Source organism: Oncorhynchus mykiss, chromosome 19 (genome assembly GCF_057628025.1).
Source record: "Oncorhynchus mykiss isolate SJ-2025 chromosome 19, ASM5762802v1, whole genome shotgun sequence".
Taxonomy (NCBI): domain Eukaryota; kingdom Metazoa; phylum Chordata; class Actinopteri; order Salmoniformes; family Salmonidae; genus Oncorhynchus; species Oncorhynchus mykiss.
In genome coordinates, this window is record NC_143040.1 from 19,136,540 (window position 1) to 19,162,500 (window position 25,961).

Genomic DNA, 25,961 nt, shown 5'->3' on the forward strand with positions numbered 1-25,961 from the left:
AGTACTTTAAAGTATTAGTTCTGAAGTACTTTACACCTCTGATGTAGAGTGTGTGGCAGCTTGTTTTACCCTGATTTCCTGCCATGACGGGTCATGAAATGGGCATGACCATGTTAGTACTGTAAGTCAGAAGCATTATTGTGGCCCAATATGGATTTAAAGGCAATTTTCTCTGCGGAATCCAAAATCATGAAACGTCTACAATCCCGACTGAATTCCATTCCCATGTGAAGGGCAAGTGAAGCAACAATACATTACAGAGCCCACACAACAATAATAATAACAACAAACTTTATTGGTTGGTTCCCATTCAACAAGTATACCATTGTTCCAGACATTTTACATCATCAAACAGACGATCTCTCAAAGTGCCTTAATTAATTAACACGACTCAACAAATACATGCATTTCAACAGCTTTCGGTTATGTAGCCCATCTATGGAGAAGTCAGGGAGATGCTGCTATCTATGATCCCATCTATGGAGAAGTCAGGGAGATGCTGTGATCTATGATCCCATCTATGGAGAAGTCAGGGAAATGCTGTGATCTATGATCCCATCTATGGAGAAGTCAGGGAGATGCTGTGATCTATGATCCCATCTATGGAGAAGTCAGGGAGATGCTGTGATCTATGATCCCATCTATGGAGAAGTCAGGGAGATGATGTGATCCAATCTATGGAGAAGTCAGGGAGATGCTGAGATCCCATCTATGGAGAAGTCAGGGAGATGCTGCTATCTATGATCCCATCTATGGAGAAGTCAGGGAGATGCTGCTATCTATGATCCCATCTATGGAGAAGTCAGGGAGATGCTGCTATCTATGATCCATCTATGGATAAGTCAGGGAGATGCTGCTATCTATGATCACATCTATGGAGAAGTCAGGGAGATGCTGCTATGTATGATCCCATATATGGAGAAGTCAGGGTGATACTGCTATCTATTTTTTTATTTTCTATTTACCTTTATTTAACTAGGCAAGTCAGTTAAGAACATGTTCTTATTTTCAGTGACAGCCTAGGAACAGTGGGTTAACTGCCTTGTTCAGGGGCAGAACAACAGATGTTTACCTTGTCGGTTCAGGGATTCGATCTTCTAACCTTTCGTTTACTAATCCAACACTCTAACCACTAGGCTACCTGCCGCCCCAACTATGATCCATCTATTGAAAAGTCAGGGTGTTACTACTATCTATGATCCATCTATGGAGAAGTCAGGGTGATACTACTATCTATGATCCATCTATGGAGAAGTCAGGGAGATGCTGCTATCTATGATCACATCTATGGAGAAGTCAGGGAGATGCTGCTATCTATGATCCATCTATGGAGAAGTCAGGGAGATGCTGCTATCTATGATCACATCTATGGAGAAGTCAGGGAGATGCTGCTATGTATGATCCCATATATGGAGAAGTCAGGGTGATACTGCTATCTATTTTTTTATTTTCTATTTACCTTTATTTAACTAGGCAAGTCAGTTAAGAACATGTTCTTATTTTCAGTGACAGCCTAGGAACAGTGGGTTAACTGCCTTGGTCAGGGGCAGAACAACAGATGTTTACCTTGTCGGTTCAGGGATTCGATCTTCTAACCTTTCGTTTACTAATCCAACACTCTAACCACTAGGCTACCTGCCGCCCCAACTATGATCCATCTATTGAAAAGTCAGGGTGATACTACTATCTATGATCCATCTATGGAAAAGTCAGGGTGATACTACTATCTATGATCCATCTATGGAGAAGTCAGAGTGATACTACTATCTATGATCCCATCTATGGAGAAGTCAGGGTGATACTACTATCTATGATCCCATCTATGGAGAAGTCGGGGTGATACTACTATCTATGATCCATCTATGGAGAAGTCAGGTTGATACTACTATCTATGATCCATCTATGGAGAAGTCAGGGTGATACTACTATCTATGATCCCATCTATGGAGAAGTCGGGGTGATACTACTATCTATGATCCATCTATGGAGAAGTCAGGTTGATACTACTATCTATGATCCATCTATGGAGAAGTCAGGGTGATACTACTATCTATGGAGAAGTCAGGGTGATACTACTATCTATGATCCATCTATGGAGAAGTCAGGGTGATACTACTATCTATGATCCATCTATGGAGAAGTCAGGGTGATACTACTATCTATGATCCATCTATGGAGAAGTCAGGGTGATACTACTATCTATGGAGAAGTCAGCGTGATACTACTATCTATGATCCATCTATGGAGAAGTCAGGGTGATACTACTATCTATGATCCATCTATGGAGAAGTCAGAGTGATACTACTATCTATGATCCATCTATGGAGAAGTCAGGGTGATACTACTATCTATGGAGAAGTCAGGGTGATACTACTATCTATGATCCATCTATGGAGAAGTCAGGGTGATACTACTATCTATGGAGAAGTCAGGGTGATACTACTATCTATGATTCATCTATAGAGAAGTCAGGGTGATACTACTATCTAGGATCCATCTATGGAAAAGTCAGGGTGATACTACTATCTATGATCCCATCTATGGAGAAGTCAGGGTGATACTACTATCTATGATCCATCTATAGAGAAGTCAGGGTGATACTACTATCTATGGAGAAGTCAGGGTGATACTACTATCTATGATTCATCTATAGAGAAGTCAGGGTGATACTACTATCTAGGATCCCATCTATGGAGAAGTCAGGGTGATACTACTATCTATGATCCATCTATGGAGAAGTCAGGGTGATACTACTATCTAGGATCCATCTATGGAGAAGTCAGGGTGATACTACTATCTATGGAGAAGTCAGGGTGATACTACTATCTATGATCCATCTATAGAGAAGTCAGGGTGATACTACTATCTATGGAGAAGTCAGGGTGATACTACTATCTATGATCCATCTATAGAGAAGTCAGGGTGATACTGCTATCTATGACCCCATCTATGGAGAAGTCAGGGTGACGCTGCTCTCTCTCTCGAAGACAAATATCCTCCCTTATCTTTCCACCAGAGGTCAGCCTTTTATTAACAAATAATGACGTATACACTCCTCTCAAAGACTAGTCCCTACGGACTAATAGTCCCCTCATGCACACTCACTGGCCTGTCAGAAAACTACTCACTACAGGAAGTCCCTATCAAGATCCCTTATGTGTATTGTGAAATTGGTTACAAATGCCAAACGAGCAGTATGGCAGTGCGTGTGAAACTTGTTCTTAACCGTGACCTTTTCGGAGACAATAAGCTGAGAAACTTAAACCAAAGAAAATTCCATGTCATCACAGAGCGTTTTGAGTCTGAAGCATGGCAGGCAGACTACAGAGTGTGTTTCCTTGACGAATGTGTTTGTCAAATGAATGGCTTCTTTGACTGACAACAAACAGCAGACCACTAATGGCACCGTGTAGCAATCTAGGATCTTTGTTGACTAACTGAAGAGAGGCCTGGCAAATGAACGGCTAAAACAGAACGTTACAACACTTTCCAGTTGTGTGAGGAATTCTTAGCATTACTCGGCTTTAACTATGTTTTGATAGTGGAACTCCACCTCAATTTACCCCACATCGACCTCGTGATTTGTCCTATGAAGCTGCTTCAACACAAATCTATTTTCCTCCTGTAGTTCTCATGTGCTACTTCAACACGGCTCGACCCAAAATGCCCGCCAGTAACTACTTCACAACAGTGTTATCCGTCAGAACCAGAGGCACCGTCAGAGCTGCGGACGTCGTGGTTGTTGTATGGGCCTGGTCCTTTTGGAGAGTTTGTACCGGAGGTACATGGAGGTCTTGGACTGGGAGGCTCTCCTCGGCCAGCACGTGTGGCCGTCGCCAGAGTAGTCCTCCAGACATTGACAGGTGTAGGAACCAGAGGTGTTGAAACACTGGGAATGACGGCTACACAGGTGAGTACTGTCCAGACACTCGTCCTTATCTGGGGAGAGGGAGGAGGATACGGTGACATGTTGAGAAGAAGATGAATGTCAGCACCAAGCAATAAAGCTTGTGTGGATTCTTAAGAGAATCAACCTCAATACACAAGTATTGTTTTGTCAGTCTCATCCTAACTGAAACAGCCATATCGAAAGTATCAACAGATCTGAATTCAAATCAGTCAATTCTCCATTGAATCTAACACTGAGACACATGTGGATGTTTGTAGAATGTTTTCCAGATGTCCTAATCTACAGTACTAGACAGCATCTATGTCAAAGTCAGCTTTGTGTTTACTCTCCTCGCTCTCTCTCTCTCTCTTCTCTTCTCCTCTCTTCTCTCACTGTCTACTCTCTCTTACCTCTCTCTCCATCTCGCTCTCTCTCCTCTCTCCCTTCTCTCTTGGCACTGATCCCAATGCTACTAATCACGTTCAACACAAACAGGTGGTCTGTTGTATTAGCAGTCTGACTGTGTTTCAGTTACTTCTCCTTTGCCTGTGAGCTCTGAATTTGGCAACCCAAACCAAGCTGGAAAGCAGAGACCAAACCCATGCAGTTTTACAGTAAGACCCATGCTTGTTTTGAGTATTACTGGATAGCTTTTCCACCTTTTCACTGGCTCTGAGGTGAAGACACTATCAGCCAGCCAGCACACAGAGAGAGCCAGCAGGAAGTCATGACTTGACTTGGCCCCTGCCCGCGACTCACTGAGTGTGAAGTCAAGGGGTTGTTGAGAAACAACTAGTCTGTTTCAAAGCTCCAGGAAATAGGTGTTGCAATGTTCGCCAAGCATAAGCAATAACAGCTACCACAGCTGAGCGAGCGGGGGAGGCAAGCTAGAGGAATTACATTTAGGCTCTCACTGGTTTGCTGCAGCCAAAGCTCATCTACAGAGGATCGGTCTGTTTGACAATGAAACGTAGGCTAAATGAGAAGAACATGTGAGGGCGTGCTGTGAGGTAGTCATTCATTTAAACAGCACTGACACTGAGAAAAGTGGGTCTGTGGCTTACACACACACACACACACACACACACACACACACTACCACAGCATATTTTACGAGACACATGGCCATCTGCTGAGGGATGCTGAAGGAAGAAATTATATTAAATGTCATACATCGGGTAGACAGACAGACAGACAGACAGACAGACAGACAGACAGACAGACAGACAGACAGACAGACAGACAGACAGACAGACAGACAGACAGACAGACAGACAGACAGACAGACAGACAGACAGACAGACAGACAGACAGACAGACAGACAGACAGACAGACAGACAGACAGACAGACAGACAGACAGACAGACAGATTCCCTGTTAATATTAATACTGGTATCTAACAGCCTTACATTCCCTGTTAATATTAATACTGGTTTCTAAGAGGCTTTACAGCCTGCTGTACAGTATGGGGGATGTCCGTACCTCGACACTGCACTGAGTCCTGGAGCGTCCCCAACACGAAGCCCTCCCTGCACGCACACACAAAGCTGCCAAAGGTGTTCTTGCAAGTGCGCCGGGGAGGGCAAACATCTGACGCCCTGCGACACTCATCCACATCTGCAAAACAGCACAACAAGGCCACAAAAACTCAACACCTTAGCATGCATAAACACACACACACACACTAGACGTAACATATACAAGGGAGACTACAAAGTGCTGTAAAGAACCTAGGGTCATTTTCTCAGCTCAAAACAATCATTACCTATACATCAGAAAGAGGACATGAGTGCTTTGGCCATCTTGGGAGTTTTTTTGTACAGGTGCTTTGAAATGTACACTGCTGTTGTTCAACAACAAGGAATCACAACTCTCTCCAGGAACAGGGTTAGAGTGAAAACCTACAGGAGGATTAGAGTGAAAACCTACAGGAGGATTTTTCTCCAGGAACAGGGTTAGAGTGAAAACCTACAGGAGGGTATCTCCATGAACAGGGTTAGAGTGAAAATGTACAGGAGGGTATCACTCCAGGAACAGGGTTGGAGTGAAAACCTAGAGGACGGTATCTCTCCAGGAACAGGGTTGGAGTGAAAACCTAGAAGACGGTATCTCTCCAGGAACAGGGTTAGAATGAAAACCTACAGGAGGATATCTCTCCAGGAACAGGGTTAGAATGAAAACCTACAGCAGGATATCTCTCCAGGAACAGGGTTAGAGTGAAAACCTACAGGAGGTTATCTCTCCAGGAACAGGGTTGAAGTGAAAACCTACAAGAGGATATCTCTCCAGGAACAGGGTTAGAGTGAAAACCTACAGGAGAATATCTCTCCAGGAACAGGTTTAGAGTGAAAACCTACAGGAGGATATCTCTCCAGGAACAGGGTTGGAGTGAAAACCTAGAGGACGGTAGCTCTCCAGGAACAGGGTTAGAGAGCTGACTAGGCCTCTGCAGTACCTAGAGAAGGGGTGTTCAACTCTTTCCCTAAGAGGTCCGGAGTACTGCTGCTTTTCTGTTCTACTTGATAATTAATTGCATTCACCTGGTGTCCCAGGTCTAAATCAGTTCCCGATTAGAAGGGAAGAATACAAAATATATGTAAAATATGTTCCACTGTAACTACCTACAGTATATGACTCTTATGATTTCTCTGAGGTCTCAGGCCTGGTTGGTTAGTTCCTACAGCTACTCTCCTGTGGCGTGAGAATGAGGCAATGGCTCTCAGGATCAACCATGGAGGCTGGGCCTCGTTAGCAGGACAGAAGGTGTCTGCTGCGAGGACTTTACGACCGCACCACAGTTATCGAGCGAAGGGACTTCAAAGTAATGAGCGCTAGCTATTCTAAGGAGAGGGCAAAGAGTAGAGTACAGCTACTGGGACCCGGGCTCTGTTTTCTTAACACTTGAGGTAATTGCAGGGTTTATCGTTCTGTGGACAGACTCAGTGGGTAGGCGCTGTTAGTAATAGCTAGGTGGAGGTCGTTAACATGTCCTCTAGTAGTGAACATATGGGAAACTGTCTCTCCACCTGCTCTCTAATGGCAGCCAGAGACCGAACTAGTAGCTACACACTGTCACGCTACGATCATGGCTAGCATACAGTATACCCCATAGTAATGCCAAAGGAATGGACCAAACTCTGGGCTGTTTTCCAATCCCAGTCACCCTTACTTCTTCCCATGGCATTGGAACTGAAAGAACTAGAGGGGAGGGAGGAGTTTGGTGGTTGCCATGGCAATGGGGTTACCATGTTGTTGCCGAGGAAGCCCACCTTCACAGGTCCTGTTGTTGGCGACCAGGTGGAGGCCGGGGGCACACAGACAGCGCACCTCTCCCCCCCGGTCGATCTGGCAAGCTAAATGGCAGCGTGAGGAGGAACACTTATGCTCTTCTGGAAGAGAACACAGGATAAACTGGCTGAGAGTCAAGGCAGAAATGGATGGTTGGAATGAACACATACCACTACGCACAAACCATGTGCTGTACTGTAATACTATAGACTCACAAGCAGTGATATGAAACCAGCTTGGTTTGGTCTTGTGTCATACTCATATTATATTCCTTGCTTTAGATTGATTACACCAGTTAACAGTTGCGCCTCTATATTGCCCCCACAGGGTTGGGGAGTAACGGATTACAAAAAAACTAACATTACCAGCAAAAATATTGTAATCAGATTACAGATAGGCCTACTTTTGAGAAACTAGATTACTTCTAGTATTACTTTTAAATTCAGAAAGCATGTTTTTACGTTACCTTACTGAGTTTGGATAATCTAAAAGTTATGTAAGAAGTAACAATATTGTTATGTAAGAAGTTATGTAAGAATTAACCATTTTGGACAAGTAACCAGTAACTGTAACGGATTACATTCATAAAGTAACCCACCCAACCCGGACTGTACCATAACGTAACCCACCCAACCCGGACTGTACCATAACGTAACCCACCCAACCCTGACTGTACCATAACGTAACCCACCCAACCCTGACTGTACCATACAGTAACCTACCCAACCCTGACTGTACCATACAGTAACCTACCCAACCCTGACTATACCATGCAGTAACCTACCCAACCCTGACTGTACCATACAGTAACCTACCCAACCCTGACTGTACCATACAGTAACCTACCCAACCCTGACTGTACCATACAGTAACCTGCCCAACCCTGACTGTACCATACAGTAACCTAACCAACCCTGACTGTACCATACAGCAACCTAACCAACCCTGACTGTACCATACAGTAACCTACCCAACCCTGACTGTACCATAGATACCTACCCAACCCTGACTGTACCATACAGTAACCTAACCAACCCTGACTGTACCATACAGTAACCTACCCAACCCTGACTGTACCATACAGTAACCTGCCCAACCCTGACTGTACCATAAAGTAACCTGCCCAACCCTGACTGTACCATACAGTAACCTACCCAACCCTGACTGTACCATACAGTAACCTACCCAACCCTGACTGTACCATACAGTAACCTACCCAACCCTGACTGTACCATACAGTAACATACCCAACCCTGACTGTACCATACAGTAACCTACCCAACCCTGTGCCCAATACAACAAATGTCACACTCTCAATCAAGTGAATAAGACCCTATTGGCCCGTGGACGACAGGGGGGTTCTGGGTAATTGATCATCTAGACTGTCGGTATGCTGCTGACGGGGAAGCTGAGCAGCCAATCAAGATCCAGGACCACTGAAACGTGACCCCTTGTCTATAATAACATTTGACCCATATCAGCACACCAGTATATGCAGTCCTGACACTGAGCCCTGTGGTATTCACAGTAGGATGAAGTTGCCCCCAAGAAACTGATCTACGATCGGTTTTGCATTGTATCCCCTAGTGTATAATGTTAGAGTTTAGAAGATGGTGAGCTGATCCTAGATCAGTGCCTGAGGGCGACTTCTACATGGTAAACATGGGCATGGTAATCCATCAATGGTTGGGACATGATGTTCCAGGAAAGTGGGCAGAAACCGGTTTGAACTGGTACGTACTGGTGCAGGTTGGTCCATCTGTCATGAGGTTGTATCCGGGGTCGCAGTAACACCGGTAACTACCCTGGGTGTTCATACAGCTGTTGGAGCACGGTCGCTCTGGGAGTCCACACTTATTCACATCTGGAATCAACAACCAACAACAATCAGGATCAGGAATCATATCAAGATCAGCATGCATGAATCAATCATAATATCTGGAATCAATAACCAGGAATCAACATGTATGAATCACACAGTATCTGGAATCAACACACTTGAATCATACAGAATCTGAAATCAACATGCATGAATCATATGCATGAGTCAAAGATAGCCACCTTGGTCACATTGCTGGCCCTTGTATCCCACAGAGCAGGAGCACTTATCTGGACCCACACAGACTCCATTCCTGCAAGGCTTGTTGCACACAGCTAGATGGTCAGAGAGAGCAGGTAAACACATATGATAACCTCAGCTGGTGTATTGTTGCATTGTTGTTGTTTCTGGAGGACTTGCCCAGTGGCCGCTGACTTACGTTGGCAGACTCCCATGACATTCCTCCAGCCTAAACAGCAGGCAGTAGACGTGCCAAAGGTGCAGAGCCCCACGGACCCCGACGGCCCACCGAGACGCCCAGACAAGTCCCTCACTGTCCTTGGGGATGGATGGATAGGTAGATAGATGGAGGGGTGGATGGAGGGAGATGGAAAAGTGGGTGGATGGAGAGGAAGAGTGGGTTAATGGTTAATCAGCCACAATTAAGAAAGACCCCAAGGTTTCTGCACTACCATGGCCATAGTTGTTGTCATCAATGCCTTATTTGTGTTGCTACACTGTTTCTCTCTTCAACAGCATGACTAAACATACACATATATACAGTATATACAGTGCCTTGCAAAAGTATTCGGCCCCCTTGAACTTTGCGACCTTTTACCACATTTCAGGCTTCAAACATAAAGATATACAACTGTATTTTTTTGTAAAGAATCAACAACAAGTGGGACACAGTCATGAAGTGGAACGACATTTATTGGATATTTCAAACTTTTTTAACAAATCAAAAACTGAAAAATTGGGCGTGCAAATTTATTCAGCCCCTTTACTTTCAGTGCAGCAAACTCTCTCCAGAAGTTCAGTGAGGATCTCTGAATGACTAATGATGATAAATACAATCCACCTGTGTGTAATCAAGTCTCCGTATAAATGCACCTGCACTGTGATAGTCTCAGAGGTCCGTTAAAAGCGCAGAGAGCATCATGAAGAACAAGGAACACACCAGGCAGGTCCGAGATACTGTTGTGAAGAAGTTTAAAGCCTGATTTGGATACAAAAAGATTTCCCAAGCTTTAAACATCCCAAGGAGCACTGTGCAAGCGATAATATTGAAATGGAAGGAGTATCAGACCACTGCAAATCTACCAAGACCTGGCCGTCCCTCTAAACTTTCAGCTCATACAAGGAGAAGACTGATCAGAGATGCAGCCAAGAGGCCCATGATCACTCTGGATGAACTGCAGAGATCTACAGCTGAGGTGGGAGACTCTGTCCATAGGACAACAATCAGTCATATATTGCACAAATCTGGCCTTTATGGAAGAGTGGCAAGAAGAAAGCCATTTCTTAAAGATATCCATAAAAAGTGTCATTTAAAGTTTGCCACAAGCCACCTGGGAGACACACCAAACATGTGGAAGAAGGTGCTCTGGTCAGATGAAACCAAAATTGAACTTTTTGGCAACAATGCAAAATGTTATGTTTGGCGTAAAAGCAACACAGCTCATCACCCTGAACACACCATCCCCACTGTCAAACATGGTGGTGGCAGCATCATGGTTTGGGCCTGCTTTTCTTCAGCAGGGACAGGGAAGATGGTTAAAATTGATGGGAAGATGGATGGAGCCAAATATAGGACCATTCTGGAAGAAAACCTGATGGAGTCTGCAAAAGACCTGAGACTGGGACGGAGATGTTGCAAATGCTCTCCATCCAACCTCACTGAGCTCGAGCTGTTTTGCAAGGAGGAATGGGAATGTGCAAAAACTGATAGAGACATACCCCAAGCGACTTACAGCTGTAATCGCAGCAAAAGGTGGCGCTACAAAGTATTAACTTAAGGGGGCTGAATAATTTTGCACGCCCAATTTTTCAGTTTTTGATTTGTTAAAAAAGTTTGAAATATCCAATAAATGTCGTTCCACTTCATGATTGAGTCCCACTTGTTGTTGATTCTTCACAAAAAAATACAGTTTTATATCTTTATGTTTGAAGCCTGAAATGTGGCAAAAGGTTGCAAAGTTCAAGGGGGCCTAATACTTTCGCAAGGCACTGTATACAGTGGGGAGAGTATTTGATACACTGCCAATCTTGCAGGTTTTCCTACTTACAAAGCATGTAGAGGTCTGTAATTTTTATCATAGGTACACTTCATCTGTGAGAGACGGAATCTAAAACAAAAATCCAGAAAATAACATTGTATGATTTTTAAGTAATTAATTTGTATTTTATTGCATGACATAAGTATTTGATCACCTACCAACCAGTAAGAATTCCGGCTCTCACAGACCTGTTAGGTTTTCTTTAAGAAGCCCTCCTTTTCTCCACTCATTACCTGTATTAACTGCACCTGTTTGAACTCGTTACCTGCATAAAAGACACCTGTCCACAAACTCAATCAAACAGACTCCAACCTCTCCACAATGGCCAAGACCAGATAGCTGTGTAAGGACATCGGGGATGAAATTGTAGACCTGCACAAGGCTGGGATGGGCTACAGGACAATCGGCAAGCAGCTTGGTGAGAAGGTAACAACTGTTGGCGCAATTATTAGAAAATGGAAGAAGTTCAAGATGATGGTCCTGGGCTCCATGCAAGATCTCACCTCGTGGGGCATCAATGATCATGAGGAATGTGAGGGATCAGCCCAGAACTACACGGCAGTGACCTGAAGAGAGCTGGGACCACAGTTTCAAAGAAAACCATTAGTAACACACTATGCCGTCTTGGATTAAAATCCTGCAGCGCACGCAAGGCCCCCCTGCTCAAGCCAGCACATGTCCAGGCCCGTCTGAAGTTTGCCAAGGACCATCTGGATGATCCAGAGGAGGAATGGGAGAAGATCATGTGGTCTGATGAGACAAAAATAGAGCTTTTTGGTCTAAACTCCACTCGCTGTGTTTGGAGGAAGAAGAAGGATGAGTACAACCCCAAGAACACCATCCCAACCGTGAAGCATGGAGGTGGATGCTTTTCTGCAAAGGGGACAGGACGACTGCACCGTATTGAGGGGAGGATGGATGGGGCCATGTATCGCGAGATCTTGGCCAACAACCTCCTTCCCTCAGTAAGAGCATTGAAGATGGGTCGTGGCTGGGTCTTCCAGCATGACAATGACCCAAAACACACGGCCAGGGCAACTAAGGAGTGGCTCCGTAAGAAGCATCTCAAGGTCCTGGAGTGGCCTAGCCAATCTCCAGACCTGAACCCAATTGAAAATCTTTGGAGGGAGCTGAAAGTCTGTATTGCCCAGCGACAGCCCCGAAACCTGAAGGATCTGGAGGTCTGTATGGAGGAGTGGGCCAAAATCCCTGCTGCAGTGTGTGCAAACCTGATCAAGAACTACAGGAAACGTATGATCTCTGTAATTGCAAACATAGGTTTCTGTACCAAATATTAAGTTCTGCTTTTCTGATGTATCAAATACGTATGTCATGCAATAAAATGCAAATTAATTACTTAATCATACAATGTGATTTTCTAGATCTTCGTTTTAGATTCCGTCTCTCACAGTTGAAGTGTAACTATGATAAAAATTACAGACCTCTACATGCTTTGTAAGTAGGAAAACCTGCAAACTCGGCAGTGTATCAAGTACTTGTTCTCCCCACTGTATAGATATATACACACACAGTACCAGGCAAAAGTTTGGACACACCTACTCATTCAAGGGATTTTCTTTATTTTAACTTTTTTCTACATTGTAGAATAATTGTGAAGACATCAAAACTATAAAATAACACAATTGGAATCATGTAGTAACCTAAAAAAGTGTTAAACAAATCTTCAAAGTAGCCATCCTTTGCCTTGATGACAGCTTTGCACACTCTTGGCATTCTCTCAACCAGCTTCAACTGGAATGCTTTTTCAACAGTCTTGAAGGAGTTCCCACATACACTGAGCACTTGTGGGCTGCTTTTCCTTCACTCTGCGGTCCAATTCATCCCAAACCATCTCAATTGGGTTGAGGTCGGGAGATTGTGGCCAGATCATCTGATGCAGCACTCCGTATCTCTCCTTCTTGGTCAAATAACTCTTACACAGCCTGGAGGTGTGTTGGGTCATTGTCCTGTTGAAAAACAAATGATAGTCCCACTTAGCACAAACCAGATGGGATGGCGTATTGCTGCAGAATACTGTAGTAGCCATGTTGGTTAAGTGTGCCTTGAATTTTAAATAAATCAGTGTCACTGGCAAAGCAAGCCCACACCATCACACCTCCTCCATGCTTCACGGTGTGAACCACACATGCAGAGATCATCCGTTCATCTACTCTGAGTCTCACAAAGACACAACAGTTGGAACCAAAAATCGCAAATTTGGACTCATCAGACCAAAGGACAGATTTCCACTGGTCTAATGTCCCTTGCTTGTGTTTCTTGGCCCAAGCCAGTCTCTTCTTCGTATTGGTGTCCTTTAGTAGTGGTTTAATTGCAGCAATTCAACCATGAAGGCCTGATTCACGTAGTCTCCTCTGAACAGTTGATGTTGAAATGTGTCTGTTACTTGAACTCTGTGAAGCATTTATTTGGGATGCAATCTGAGGTGCAGTTAATTGCCCATTTCTGAGGCTGGTAACTATTGAACTTATCCTCTACAGCAGAGGTGACTCTGGGTCTTCCTTTCCTGTGGCGGTTCTCATGAGAGCCAGTTTCATCATAGCGCTTGATGGTTTTTGCGATTGCACTTGAAACTTTCAAAGTTCTTGAAATTTCCGGATTGACTGACCATCATGTCTTTAAAGTAGTGATGGACTGTCTTTTCTCTTTGCTTATTTGAGCTGTTCTTGCCATAATATGGACCTGCTCTTTTACCAAATAGGGCTGTCTTCTGTATACCACCCCTACCATGTCACAACACAACTGATGGGCTCAAACGCATTAAGTATACCACCCCTACCTTGTCACAGCACAACTGATGGGCTCAAACGCATTAAGAAGGAAAGAAATTCCTCAAATTAACTTTTAACATGGCACACCTGTTAATTGAAATCCATTCCAGGTGACTACCTCATGGAGCTGGTTGAGAGAATGCCAAAGCTGTCATCAAGGCAAAGGATGGCTACTTTGAAGAATCTCAAATATAAAATGTATTTAGATTTGTTTTACACTTTTTTGGTTACTACATGATTCCATATGGGTTTTTTCATAGTTTTGATGTCTTTACTATTATTCTACAATGTAGAAAATAGTACAAATAAAGAAAAACCTTGCAGTGGGTAGGTGTGTCCAAAATGTGGACTGGAATTGTATATACACACAGTACCAGTCCACATTTTGAACAACCTACTGTATAATTGAGAGTGCAGAGGCTCTCTAAGGCTTGTGGAAGAGGATCTAAAATCAATTGGTAACAACATATTCATACGGAGTCACTATTACAAAGCATTGTCGTAAATACAGCAGAACTCTGGAACACACATTCTATGTCTATGACTGGAAGTCCTTTGGAGCTGTTGTAACTACTTATGAAACACCTTCTAGGTTCACATGCAGTGGAGAGAAGCCTCAACACACACATGCTGTATTCCAAATGGCAATAACTGCTGTTTCATTAAAAAGAGGGAAATAAACAAAACTGCAGGGGAGATTTGATACCATTTACCGTGTAGCTTATGTTAAACCTTTCCTACAATCGTCAGTCCAAAATGCCAGAGGCAGTCATTTTGAGGGGTGCATACCTCCACACCAAAGTGATATATAATAAGGCATGGAAAAGGAGACTATTGAGTGATTACTCCCAAACCAAGTGGGTCCAACAATTCACAGACTTTAGAATATAGTAACTGTAAATAGCAGAACAGTAAACAAAAGTCTCTAAACATGGATAGTCAGGTGTCATGAGATGAATAACCTACAGTCATGATCAGTAGATAAATAACGATTTAGCCTGCATCATCACCGCACATATAATTTAATTAGCGGCAACTGCAAATTATAGTTGTTTCATACCTGCTCCTGTCCTGTTGAAAAGCCATGGAGAACGCAATAAAACGCATGGTGATAACCAGCAACCACTGGCGCACCGGACGCGCGCTGACAACCGTAAATACCATCATATCACGAAGGTAATTGTCAGCTCATAAAACAGCTACATATTATTTTCCTTATTTCGTGATGAGCGCATTTCAGAGACATCGTTATTGTGCCAGCATGTCTCCTGCGGTGAGTCTGGAGTAAGGCGTGGTCACCTCCTAGTTAATTTTATGATTGAGTGTCTTGGAACTTTTTGAATTTTGTCCAATAGGTGGGACAGGTTACCTGGCAGGCGAGAAAGAGAGAGAAAGAGAGCGAGAGCGAGAGAAAGAGAGAGAGAGAGAGAGAGAGAGAGAGAGAGAGAGAGAGAGAGAGATGGACAACTTTGAATATCACATTTAAATAATAAATACACTGACAGGAAATAGCGAGACAATTTCAGTTTTTATTCACACTAATTTAGTTAGAATCTTAAACCCACATGAGGACGTGACTGGCTCTGGACCAAAGGTCTCACCCATGGTCTGTCTCTATCATGTAGGAAACATGTGTTTTTTTTATGGGAATAAGAGTTTATAGGCCCATTTTGTGATAAAAAGCGCGAGAATCACCAGTGACAACGGCAGAACCAAAGCATTAGAAGTAACACGCTAAACCGTTAACTACTTCCAGGCATGACCAGTGAGCAATCAGTTCCATTAGACTGAGAGGCAGAAATCATGGTTAATCGCCTGCATGGTGGCCTGAATGAAACAAATAGTGATCACACATGGCACTATATAGGACAGTTAGAGGGAAACAAGCTGTGCATTGATTTGGGACATTACTTCAATGGGCAATGCGAAGTCATGATTTTCCTATTGCTTCCTCTGATAAGGACGAAAGTTAGATGCATTTTTTTCAAAACACTGAGCTGATTGCATCCCTATGTAGGCCTGCATTACATCGCGCTTGTTTATCCTGAGAGGGAACAAGCTCCCCTGCTCCAAATCAACACTGCAATTTGTCCGACCCCAAAACAAGTGAAGACTTACTGTAAATGGCACATATTTGGCAGCGCTCTCCAAACCCCCTTGTGCTAATTATGAGATGACTGTGGTAGATAGATAGCCTCAGGGTTCTGAGTATACTGCAGAGCCACCATCCACCACGCACTGTACAGGGAGCACACACATGTGAGGCATTTAAACCTCCCAAACCACACATGGCATCCAACCTCCAACATCTAACCAATCACAGTGATTAAATCATTTGGCATCGGGGGTGGTGGTAGGGGTGGACTGCGCTCTTTTGAGAAACGCACATGCACAGTGTCAAGTGCACCGCTGCGCATCACCACGCGAGGTAGAAGAAACCACCCAGTAAAATCCCAGCCAAGCCTCAGACCTCATTCGTCATTATGATACAATTAAACACAATCCTGCCTGGCAACGAAAGAAGGGAAGAATAAAAGAGAAGTGTAGTTAGTGACCATGGTGAACAGGAGGAGGAGAGGAAGGGAGGGAGGGTAGTCTGTGTGTGGATAGCGCAATGTGCGGCAAGTGCTGCGGCTCTTCCTGTCATTCTCTCTCTATCCCTATCGCTCCCTTTTGCTCTCTCTCTTGCTCTTTTTCTATCTTTTTCCCACTTTCTCTCTGATGCTCTGTGGTTTTCTTCTGTATGGTATAATTCTCTCTCTCATCTCTCTCTTCTTCATCCCTCTCTCTCTCACTCTGTTTGCTTTAAAAGCCCTGGGGTACTTGAAGTGCAGTAATGTACTGGAGGAGATTGTTCTACCCTCGACTATACCCAAATTAATTTTTGTGGGAATGGTTAATTTGCAGCTCCACAAAGTACACCAAATCACCAAGTCATCCTCTCCCACCACATCATAGCTATTCAGTGCAGTGGTGGTCTGTCTCCTCAACCTGGGGGGCCGTCTCATACAGACAGAACTCCACCGCTTGGACACTGCGTATAGATACAGACAGAGTAGATCAGCCTCATACAGACAGAACTCCACTGCTCAGACGCTGCGTATATATACAGAGTAGATCAGCCATACAGCCAGACAGTCCACCCTAGCTCAGACATAAGGTATAGAAACAGAAAGAATAGAATAGATCAGCCATACAGCCAGCCAGCCAGCCAGCCAGCCACGGACAGACAGACAGACAGACAGACAGACAGACAGACAGACAGACAGACAGACAGACAGACAGACAGACAGACAGACAGACAGACAGACAGACAGACAGACAGACAGAGAGTACACCATGGCTCAGACACAAGGTATAGAAACCGACAGTTCTCCATTAGAGTAGATATTTCATACAGACAATTCTCCATAACTCAGATCCCAGGTATGGAATAGACAGTTGAGTAGATCAGTGGCATCATGGTACGTGTAAAGGGAAAGGTGGGGCTGCCCAACTGGATCAAATAAAGAGTTTTTACAGTCTATTGAACCCTTCAATCGGATGCACCGATTGAAGGGTTGCTTCAGGGTTGAAGAAACCGGCAACTGTCAAAACAGGCACTAGACAGGCTGAAACAACATCAAATAGTGGTGGAATCCGATGTGCAACAAATCAAGTTAAAACTGTTGGAATAGCGACTGAACAACACACATATTCAGTATTTGAGTTGGAGAACCCACTCTCCCAGGATGTCTCAGGGGGAGTTGGAGAACCCACTCTCCCAGGATGTCTCAGGGGGAGTTGGAGAACCCACTCTCCTAGGGTGTTTCAGGGGGAGTTGGAGAACCCATTCTCCCAGGATGTCTCAGGGGGAGTTGGAGAACCCACTCTCCCAGGATGTCTCAGGGGGAGTTGGAGAACCCACTCTCCCAGGGTGTCTCAGGGGGGGTTGGAGAACCCAATCTCCCAGGGTGTCTCAGGGAGAGTTGGAGAACCCAATCTCCCAGGGTGTCTCAGGGGGGGTTGGAGAACCCACTCTCCCAGGGTGTCTCAGGGGGGGTTGGAGAACCCACTCTCCCAGGGTGTCTCAGGGGGAGTTGGAGAACCCACTCTCCCAGGGTGTCTCAGGGGGGGTTGGAGAACCCACTCTCCCAGGGTGTCTCAGGGGGAGTTGGAGAACCCACTCTCCCAGGGTGTCTCAGGGGGAGTTGGAGAACCCACTCTCCCAGGGTGTCTCAGGGGGGGTTGGAGAACCCACTCTCTCAGGGTGTCTCAGGGTGGGTTGGAGAACCCACTCTCCCAGGGTGTCTCAGGGGGGGTTGGAGAACCCACTCTCCCAGGGTGTCTCAGGGGGAGTTGGAGAACCCACTCTCCCAGGGTGTCTCAGGGGGAGTTGGAGAACATATTCTCCCAGGGTGTCTCAGGGGGAGTTGGAGAACACATTCTCCCAGGGTGTCTCAGGGGGAGTTGGAGAACACATTCTCCCAGGGTGTCTCAGGGGGAGTTGGAGAACACATTCTCCCAGGGTGTCTCAGGGGGAGATAGGATATGCATGAAACACATTTCCAATTCACACATGCGTATAAATACACACTTGACAAATATAAGCACCCTCCGACCATTTAGTCACCTGAAGCAATGATATTTATTTTTATTTAAACTTTATTTAACTAGGCCAGTCAGTTAAAAACCAATTCTTATTTACAATGACAGCATACCCCGGCCAAATCCAGAAGACACTTTGTCAATTGTGCACTGCCCTATGGGACTCCCAATTACAGCCAGTTGTGATACAGCCTGGAAATGAACCAAGGTCTGTAGTGACGCCTCTTACACTGAGATGCAGTGCCTTAGAGCGCTGCGCCACTCGGGAGCCCACACCTGAAACAGCAGTGATGGTAGTGACAGCGTGAGGTTGTTCTAAGGGTGTCAGTGTGGTTCGGTCAACCAGAGTTGTGAGGGAGGACTGCCACCTTCTGTCTGCTTCAGGAAGATAGATGACCCCTTTTTTTTTCTCGTCGCACCGTCTCCTATAGGCAAGGGACCATAAAGCATCTTAGAGTAGAAGTGCTGATCTAGGATCAGGTTTTCCCTGTCCATTTAATCTTATGCATAATCATCTAGAAGGCAACACTGATCCTATATCAGCACTCCTACTCTGAGACACTTTATGAATAGGAGCCCAGTCAGCAATTAAAAATAGTAACTTGCTTTCAAATCCTAGGTCTCTACCCACCTCCAATAGACACTAAGCAACATTCCAATCAGAATCAACCCTCTGGCTCTTTATTTCAGAACACAGAGAAAGTTCCGGTACCAACCAGCTCCTGGATTAGGTCCTAATGTGTTTAGCAGGTAGCCAGGCAGAGTGACAACAGGCTGGGGTCAGAGTTCATGGGGCGTGCTGCAGTGGGAGGAGTCTTCCAGGTGTAAGAGGGCATAGGTCAAGGGTCAGGTCACCAGACGGGAGGGACACCTGCGAGGGCCTGATGAGAGCAGCAGGGAGGGAGGAAGGGAGGGTGGAAGGGTGGAAGGGAGGGACATGGGACAAAGTGGGATGAATGACAGACCCCAGCTAAATGGGAGGAGTGGGGGAAGTCTGAAGTATCACTCCATCCATCCCGATGTGGTCTGGTCACTGGATGGATGTGGGTTCAACAACTGACTCTGACTCAACTCACCCAGTCTGTTGGTAACTTTAGTTCCCTTCCGGCGGATGCACACAGATACTTGAGGTCACACACATACATACATGCACAAGCCTACACATGTATGCATGCATACACACATACATACTAGTGATGAGGGGGTGACTCATAGCCTGCAGTGGGGAGGGTTGGTTTAGGGTCATGAAATATTGTGTGGATGAAGGTTGAACAAAGAGAAAACAACACGTTTTTAAAAAATCCATAAATGTATCATTCTTGTACATTTTATATCTATAGGCTACATTCCATTTTTTCTTTTATTATTTTGGTCTATCTAGCATTAGTGCATAAGCCTAAGCTTTAGGGCATAACTTTATGCGCGCCTAATAGCCTATAGCCAATCCCCAAACACTTATGAGAACAGGCAGAAAAAGTTAACTTTGATCTACTGAGGCAGAAAGGGCAATGTCAGAGTTTAATTCAATAAGAGGAAAGTTACAAAATGGAGAGTTGGAAATAAAGAGAAGGGAGGGACAGAAAATGAATGTTTGGGAAAGTGGTAAAAGAACATGGTATCAGTGCCGGCTGTGCTGTGAGGCTATATACAAATTAGACCGTCACAAGATGTGGACTTAAAATACGGTTCACATGGCCGTAGTATTAACTCAGAATTAAGCATTTCTTGCCAAAAAAAGGATACACCATATGTGTGCTAAATTTTGACTTGGGAACAGGAGTAGAGAAATAGGATTTCTTTCTTTTAGCATCTTCAGAGAATGTGAATGCGCAGTTAGATACTAAACCATCTGTAGAGGTGCGATCAGCAAATATTTCACTACACCTGCAATAAAATCAGCTAAAAACATGTGTGTGAGACCAATACAATTTGATTTGATTTGATAGTATTTCAACCACAGAATAAGCATCCAAGCTGAACTGAAATCTGATCAGAAACATGTTGGGTCGTTTTCACAGCTTTATATTTTCATCATTCAGATGTTATTTTTTTGTGTAGTTTCTCCACTCTCCCAAAAAGTGGATGGATGAGAAAACTTTACCGATGTCAACCGATGTCAGCCAGATTGAAGCATTCATTCTATCGATTTATGACATCATTCTGGTGAGCAAGGGTTCATTTAGTATTTTAGGGCAACATAGGTTTTTTTTATAGGGTTTTTCTTTATTTGTACTATTTTCTACATTGTAGAATAACAGTGAAGACATCAACACTATGAAATAACACATATTAAATCATGTAGTAAGCAAAAAATGTATATACAAATCAAAATAGATTTTAGATTATTCAAAGTAGCCACCCTTTGCCTTGATGACAGCTTTGCACACTCTTGGCATTCTCTCAACCAGCTTCACCTGGAATGATTTTCCAACAGTCTTGAAGGAGTTCCCACATATGCTGAGCACTTGTTGGCTGCTTTTCCTTCACTCTGCGGTCCAACTCATCCCAAACCATCTCAACTGGGTTGAGGTCGAGTGATTGTGGAGGCCAGGTCATCTGATGCAGCACTCCATCACTCTTCTTCTTGGTCAAATAGCTCTTACACAGCCTGGAGGTGTGTTGGATCATTGACTTGTTGAAAAACAAATGATAGTCCCACGAAATGCAAACCAGATGGGATGGTGTATCGCTGCAGAATTCTGTGGTAGCCATGTTGGCTAAGTGTGCCTTGAATTCTAAATACATCACAGACAATGTCATCAGCAAAGCACCCCGACACCATTACACCTCCTCCTCCATGCTTCACGGTGGGAACCACACATGTGGAGATCATCCATTCAACTACTCTGCGTCTCACATAGACACAGCGGTTGGAACCAAAAACCTCACATTTGGAATCCTCAGACCAAAGGACAGATTTCCACTGGTCTAATGTCCATTGCCTGTTTATTGGCACAAGCAAGACTCTTCTTCTTATTGGTGTTCTTAAAAGTAGTGGTTTCTTTGCAGCAATTCGACCATGAAGGCCTGATTCACGCAGTCTGATTCACGCAGTCTCAAACAGATGAGATTGATATGTGTCAGTTATTTGAACTCTGTGAAGGATTTATTTGGACTGCAACTTCTGAGGCTGGTAACTCTAACGAACTTATTCTCTGCAGCAGAGGTAACTCTGGGTCTTCCTTTCCTGTGGCGGTCCTCATGAGAGCCAGTTTCAATGACAATGACCCTAGACATACTTCTAAAGTTGTGGCAAAATGGCTTAAAGGACAGCAAAGTCAAGGTATTGGAGTGGCCATCACAAAGCCCTCAATCCTGTAGAAAACGTGTGGGCAGAAATGAAAAGGCGTGTGCGAGCAAGGAGGCCTACAAAACTGACTCAGTTACACCTGCTCTGTCAGGAGGAATGGGCCAAAATTCACCCATCTTTTTGTGGGAAGCTTGTGGAAGGCTACCCGAAACATTTGACCCAAGTTAAACAATTGAATGGCAATGCTACCAAATACTAATTGAGTGTATGTAAACTTTTGATCCACTGGGTATGTGATGAAAGAAATAAAAGCTGAAATAAATCATTCTCTCTACTATTATTCTGCCATTTCACATTCTTAAAATAAAGTGGTGATCCTAACTGACCTAAAACAGGGAATTTTTACTAGGATTAAATGTCAGGAATTGTGAAAAACTGAGTTTATATGTATTTGGCAAAGGTGTATGTAAACTTCCGACTTCAACTGTACACGATTCCATAATGTGTTATTTCATAGTTTCTACAATGTAGAAAATAGTACAAATAAAGAAAAACCCTTGAATGAGTAGTAGGTGTGTCCAAACTTTTTACTGGTACTGTATATGCTAATGTAGGGAGACTGGGGATGGTTGGAACCCTTTGACCTTTTCGTCAGTTTCTCAGAGATCATTTATGGTAGTATATTCAAAAGTTGATACAAACAACCTACACCCTTTACAAATTGGTGTGGTTATTATATATGTAAATCAAACCGCAAATTCATGGTGTTTGTTGTAACAGCGCTTGGGGTGAATTGTAACAGAATGAAAAAGTGCATTAATCATGGCACGCAACTAATTATTGTACACCTTTATTAAGATCACGAGAGCAACATTGCCATGTTCAACATTTGGTTTGGTAGAAATAATAATACATGTAAATAATAAAATGTCTATTATTTTCCCCTCCACTAAATGGTCTTCTCAACCAAACAACAACTAGGCTAAACTGAACAGCTGAATGTTTGTGGTGTGTGTGTGTGATGTGCGCGCATGCGTGTCTGTGTGTGTGACTGGATGTCACATAATCAGAGTCACAGTTGTGACATTGGTATGGCTGTCCTGGGGTACAGGCTTGGTGGTCCCAGCTCTGCTCCCAGACCTCCTTGGACTTGGACTTGTTAAAGTGCTCCATGCACACCATGCAGATGTTTTCCTCGTTGGAGGAATTTTAATCTTCTGCTTCGATGTGCTTTGTTTTGGCTCTTTTCTTAAGCAGGACAGTTTGTTGTTGTTGTTCAGTGTGGTTTGTCTTGGCTTGCTTTTTTCCAGCTGTTTTTTTTTATGCAGGGCAATTTTAATTTTACCTTCTGAGTGCTTGACTTTTTATGCTCTTCCAGTGCGTGCTTGATGGGTTTATCCATGAAAATCAATTTTTTTCTCCTCAAATTAGTATGATATGTGATATGTATATGGTTACATAAGACAGAATGTTACTTAAGGCTAAAATTTAAGGAGGGTGGTTGGGTGGGTGTATATGGCGAACATCTAGCAACCCAAGAGTTCAGTGTTCGAATCTCATTACGGACAACTTTAGCATTTTAGCTAATTAGGAACTTTGCAACTACTTTGTAGCTACTTTGCAACTACTTAGCATGTTAGGTAACCCTTCCCCTAACCTTAACCCTTTTCCCTAACCCTGAACTTAACCCTTTGACCTAACTTCTAACCTTAACCCTAAACTTAACCCTAACCCCTAGCCCAGCTAACGTTAGTGTTTGCCACTTAGCCACCTAGCTAAAGTTTGCTAACAACAAAATGGAATTTGTAACATATCATATATTTAATACATTTGTTACATATGGTATGTTTTGTGAATTAGAATTAGAATTTGTAACATATCATACAAATTGTAATTCATAACATATCATACAAAATGGATGATGGACATTCATAAATGAATACATACCATACGAAACGTACATACATTATTATTCCAAATTGTGTGTCTCGGATTTACGTACAGAATAATACAAAATGCTCTGAGACCAGGTTGCTCTATGTTCTATCCAACCATGCCACAGATGTCTTTTGGCTTCATTCAGACTGGAAGGACATGGTGTACAGAGAGACTGTGGGGACAGCAGGGAGAATAGAACAGAGAACAGAACAGAAAACAGCCATTGGACACAGAGCTTTGGGAGAGATTAGGGTAGAGATGCACACAACACAACACATCACAACACCTCCACAGACTGTTTCTGTACCTACAGATGTAGGATCTTTATTTGATCACACTTTTGTGGCTGAGATTTTTCCTGTACAGCAGGAAATGCAAACTTGTAGTGTATTCTAGGTTTAGATGACAGACTTGATATGCCCTAATAAAAAAGGTATCCACCCCTACACAAAATGTATTATAATCCATATAATAATTCACATTTCCTGTTGCTGCAGGATTATTTTTCCTGCTGTAGTTAACTGGCTCAAATTGAGATCCTACATCTGTAACCAAGGATTATTCCTTTAGCTATAAAGGAGGCAGCAGTGGTGTCATAGCAGCAGAACACTTAACCATGCACAACATGGAAGAGGAAACGGCTCCACCAGAATGTACCTTCACAGAACATTGATGTGATGGAAAGGAGTCATGGAGGGAGAACGAATGTTTGAGTACGGAGAGAGTCTGTGTGTGACAGGGTTCTTTCTGGAATATTCAATTTCTGGAATGTTGTTAATGAGTTTTTGAGTATAAACACCACACACACACACACACACACACACACACACACACACACACACACATACACACACACACACACACACACACACTTTCCTCTTCCTCCTTCTTTCTACACCACCATGTCAGAGGAAGCCAGAGAGACAATACCAATGCAGCCATACAGTAACAATGTACTACTGCTGATGAGAACAGTAAGTCACTAGATTAAAAAAAGCAGTCATTTAGCAGATGCTCTTATCCAGAGAGACTTACAGTTAGTCCTCAGTTAGTTACTGTAAGTAACTGTAAGTCAGTTACTTACAGTTAGTCCTCTTAAGATAGAGAGGTGGGACAACCACATAACACAGTCAAAATATTTGTTTTCCTCAAAGTAGCTGTCAGCAAAGTCAGCGGTAGTAAGGGGAAAAGAGTCAGGTGCGAGTGTTAGTTCACGAACGCCTTTAATTTTTTTAAATGTCATTTAAAAAAAATATCTAAACCATCCCCACACTCTAGCTTCATGGCAGAGGATGACATGGGGCTAGATGGTAAACATCACGAGTCAGAACCACAGAGTATCCCTATGATCCACTGCTATTGTAATGCAAGAAGAAGAGGAGTAACGTTCCCGTGTCCGGACTGAAGGACAGACAGACCAATGTACAGATGGATGGTGGATGATGGATGCCGTTGGCTCCCCTTCAGTGATACAGCCAAGCTGCCAGCCAGAACACCGAAGGAAAACCACATCTTTGGTAGCATAGAACTCCACCTGTACTTTGTCCTCTTTCTCCCGTTCTCTTCGGGCGGGGAGCTCTGGAGCAGAGTCAAGCTTAGTCACCCACTGTTTGAACAGCAATTATGTTTGAGACGGGCAGAGTGTTTGGAAAAAGAAGGCGGAAGAGGAGGGTTTGCTCTTTGCGTCTGGCAACCAATGCCTTGAGCTTCTTTTCTGAGGGGAAATGAACGACACAGAGTATACACAGAGGGACGTTGTCCTGTTAAGGTGGTCAGGGTGTGGACTTGACTCTTCAACCTGCTAACCCCTCTCTGGTGTGTGTGTGTGTCACTGAGGTCAACACACACCCTCCTCTCCCACACACACACATCTCTGCCAGCTTGACCCCAGGGCTCCAATGTTAGCAGTGGGACTGGGGTGGATGGACGAGTTGACACTCAGTGGGGCTGGGGTGGATGGACGTGTTGACTCTCAGTGAGGCTGGGGTGGATGGACGTGTTGACTCTCAGTGGGACTGGGGTGGATGTAACAGTGTTGACTCTCAGTGGGGCTAGGGTGGATGTAACAGTGTTGACTCTCAGTGGGGCTAGGGTGGATGTATCAGTGTTGACTCTCAGTGG

The 25,961-nt window shown here is 43.9% G+C and overlaps 1 protein-coding gene across 2 annotated transcripts; it reads right to left on the bottom strand.

Moving 5' to 3' along the window:
* Positions 1-274: 274 nt before the first annotated feature.
* On the bottom strand, positions 275-15,392 carry LOC110497364 (nephronectin-like). 2 transcript variants are annotated; one of them, XM_021573432.3, is made up of 7 exons: positions 15,126-15,392; positions 9,437-9,555; positions 9,240-9,332; positions 8,920-9,042; positions 7,160-7,279; positions 5,373-5,507; positions 275-3,939 (listed from the first exon to the last, which is right to left on the bottom strand). In XM_021573432.3, exons 1-7 carry the CDS (start codon positions 15,230-15,232, stop codon positions 3,719-3,721), a joined length of 918 nt encoding a protein of 305 aa, XP_021429107.3. In that variant the 5' UTR covers positions 15,233-15,392; the 3' UTR covers positions 275-3,718. The 2 variants fall into 2 exon arrangements, with proteins under 2 accessions (XP_021429107.3, XP_090066546.1); XM_090210420.1 differs by having other exon boundaries at positions 946-3,939; positions 7,136-7,279; positions 15,126-15,366.
* Positions 15,393-25,961: the final 10,569 nt, after the last annotated feature.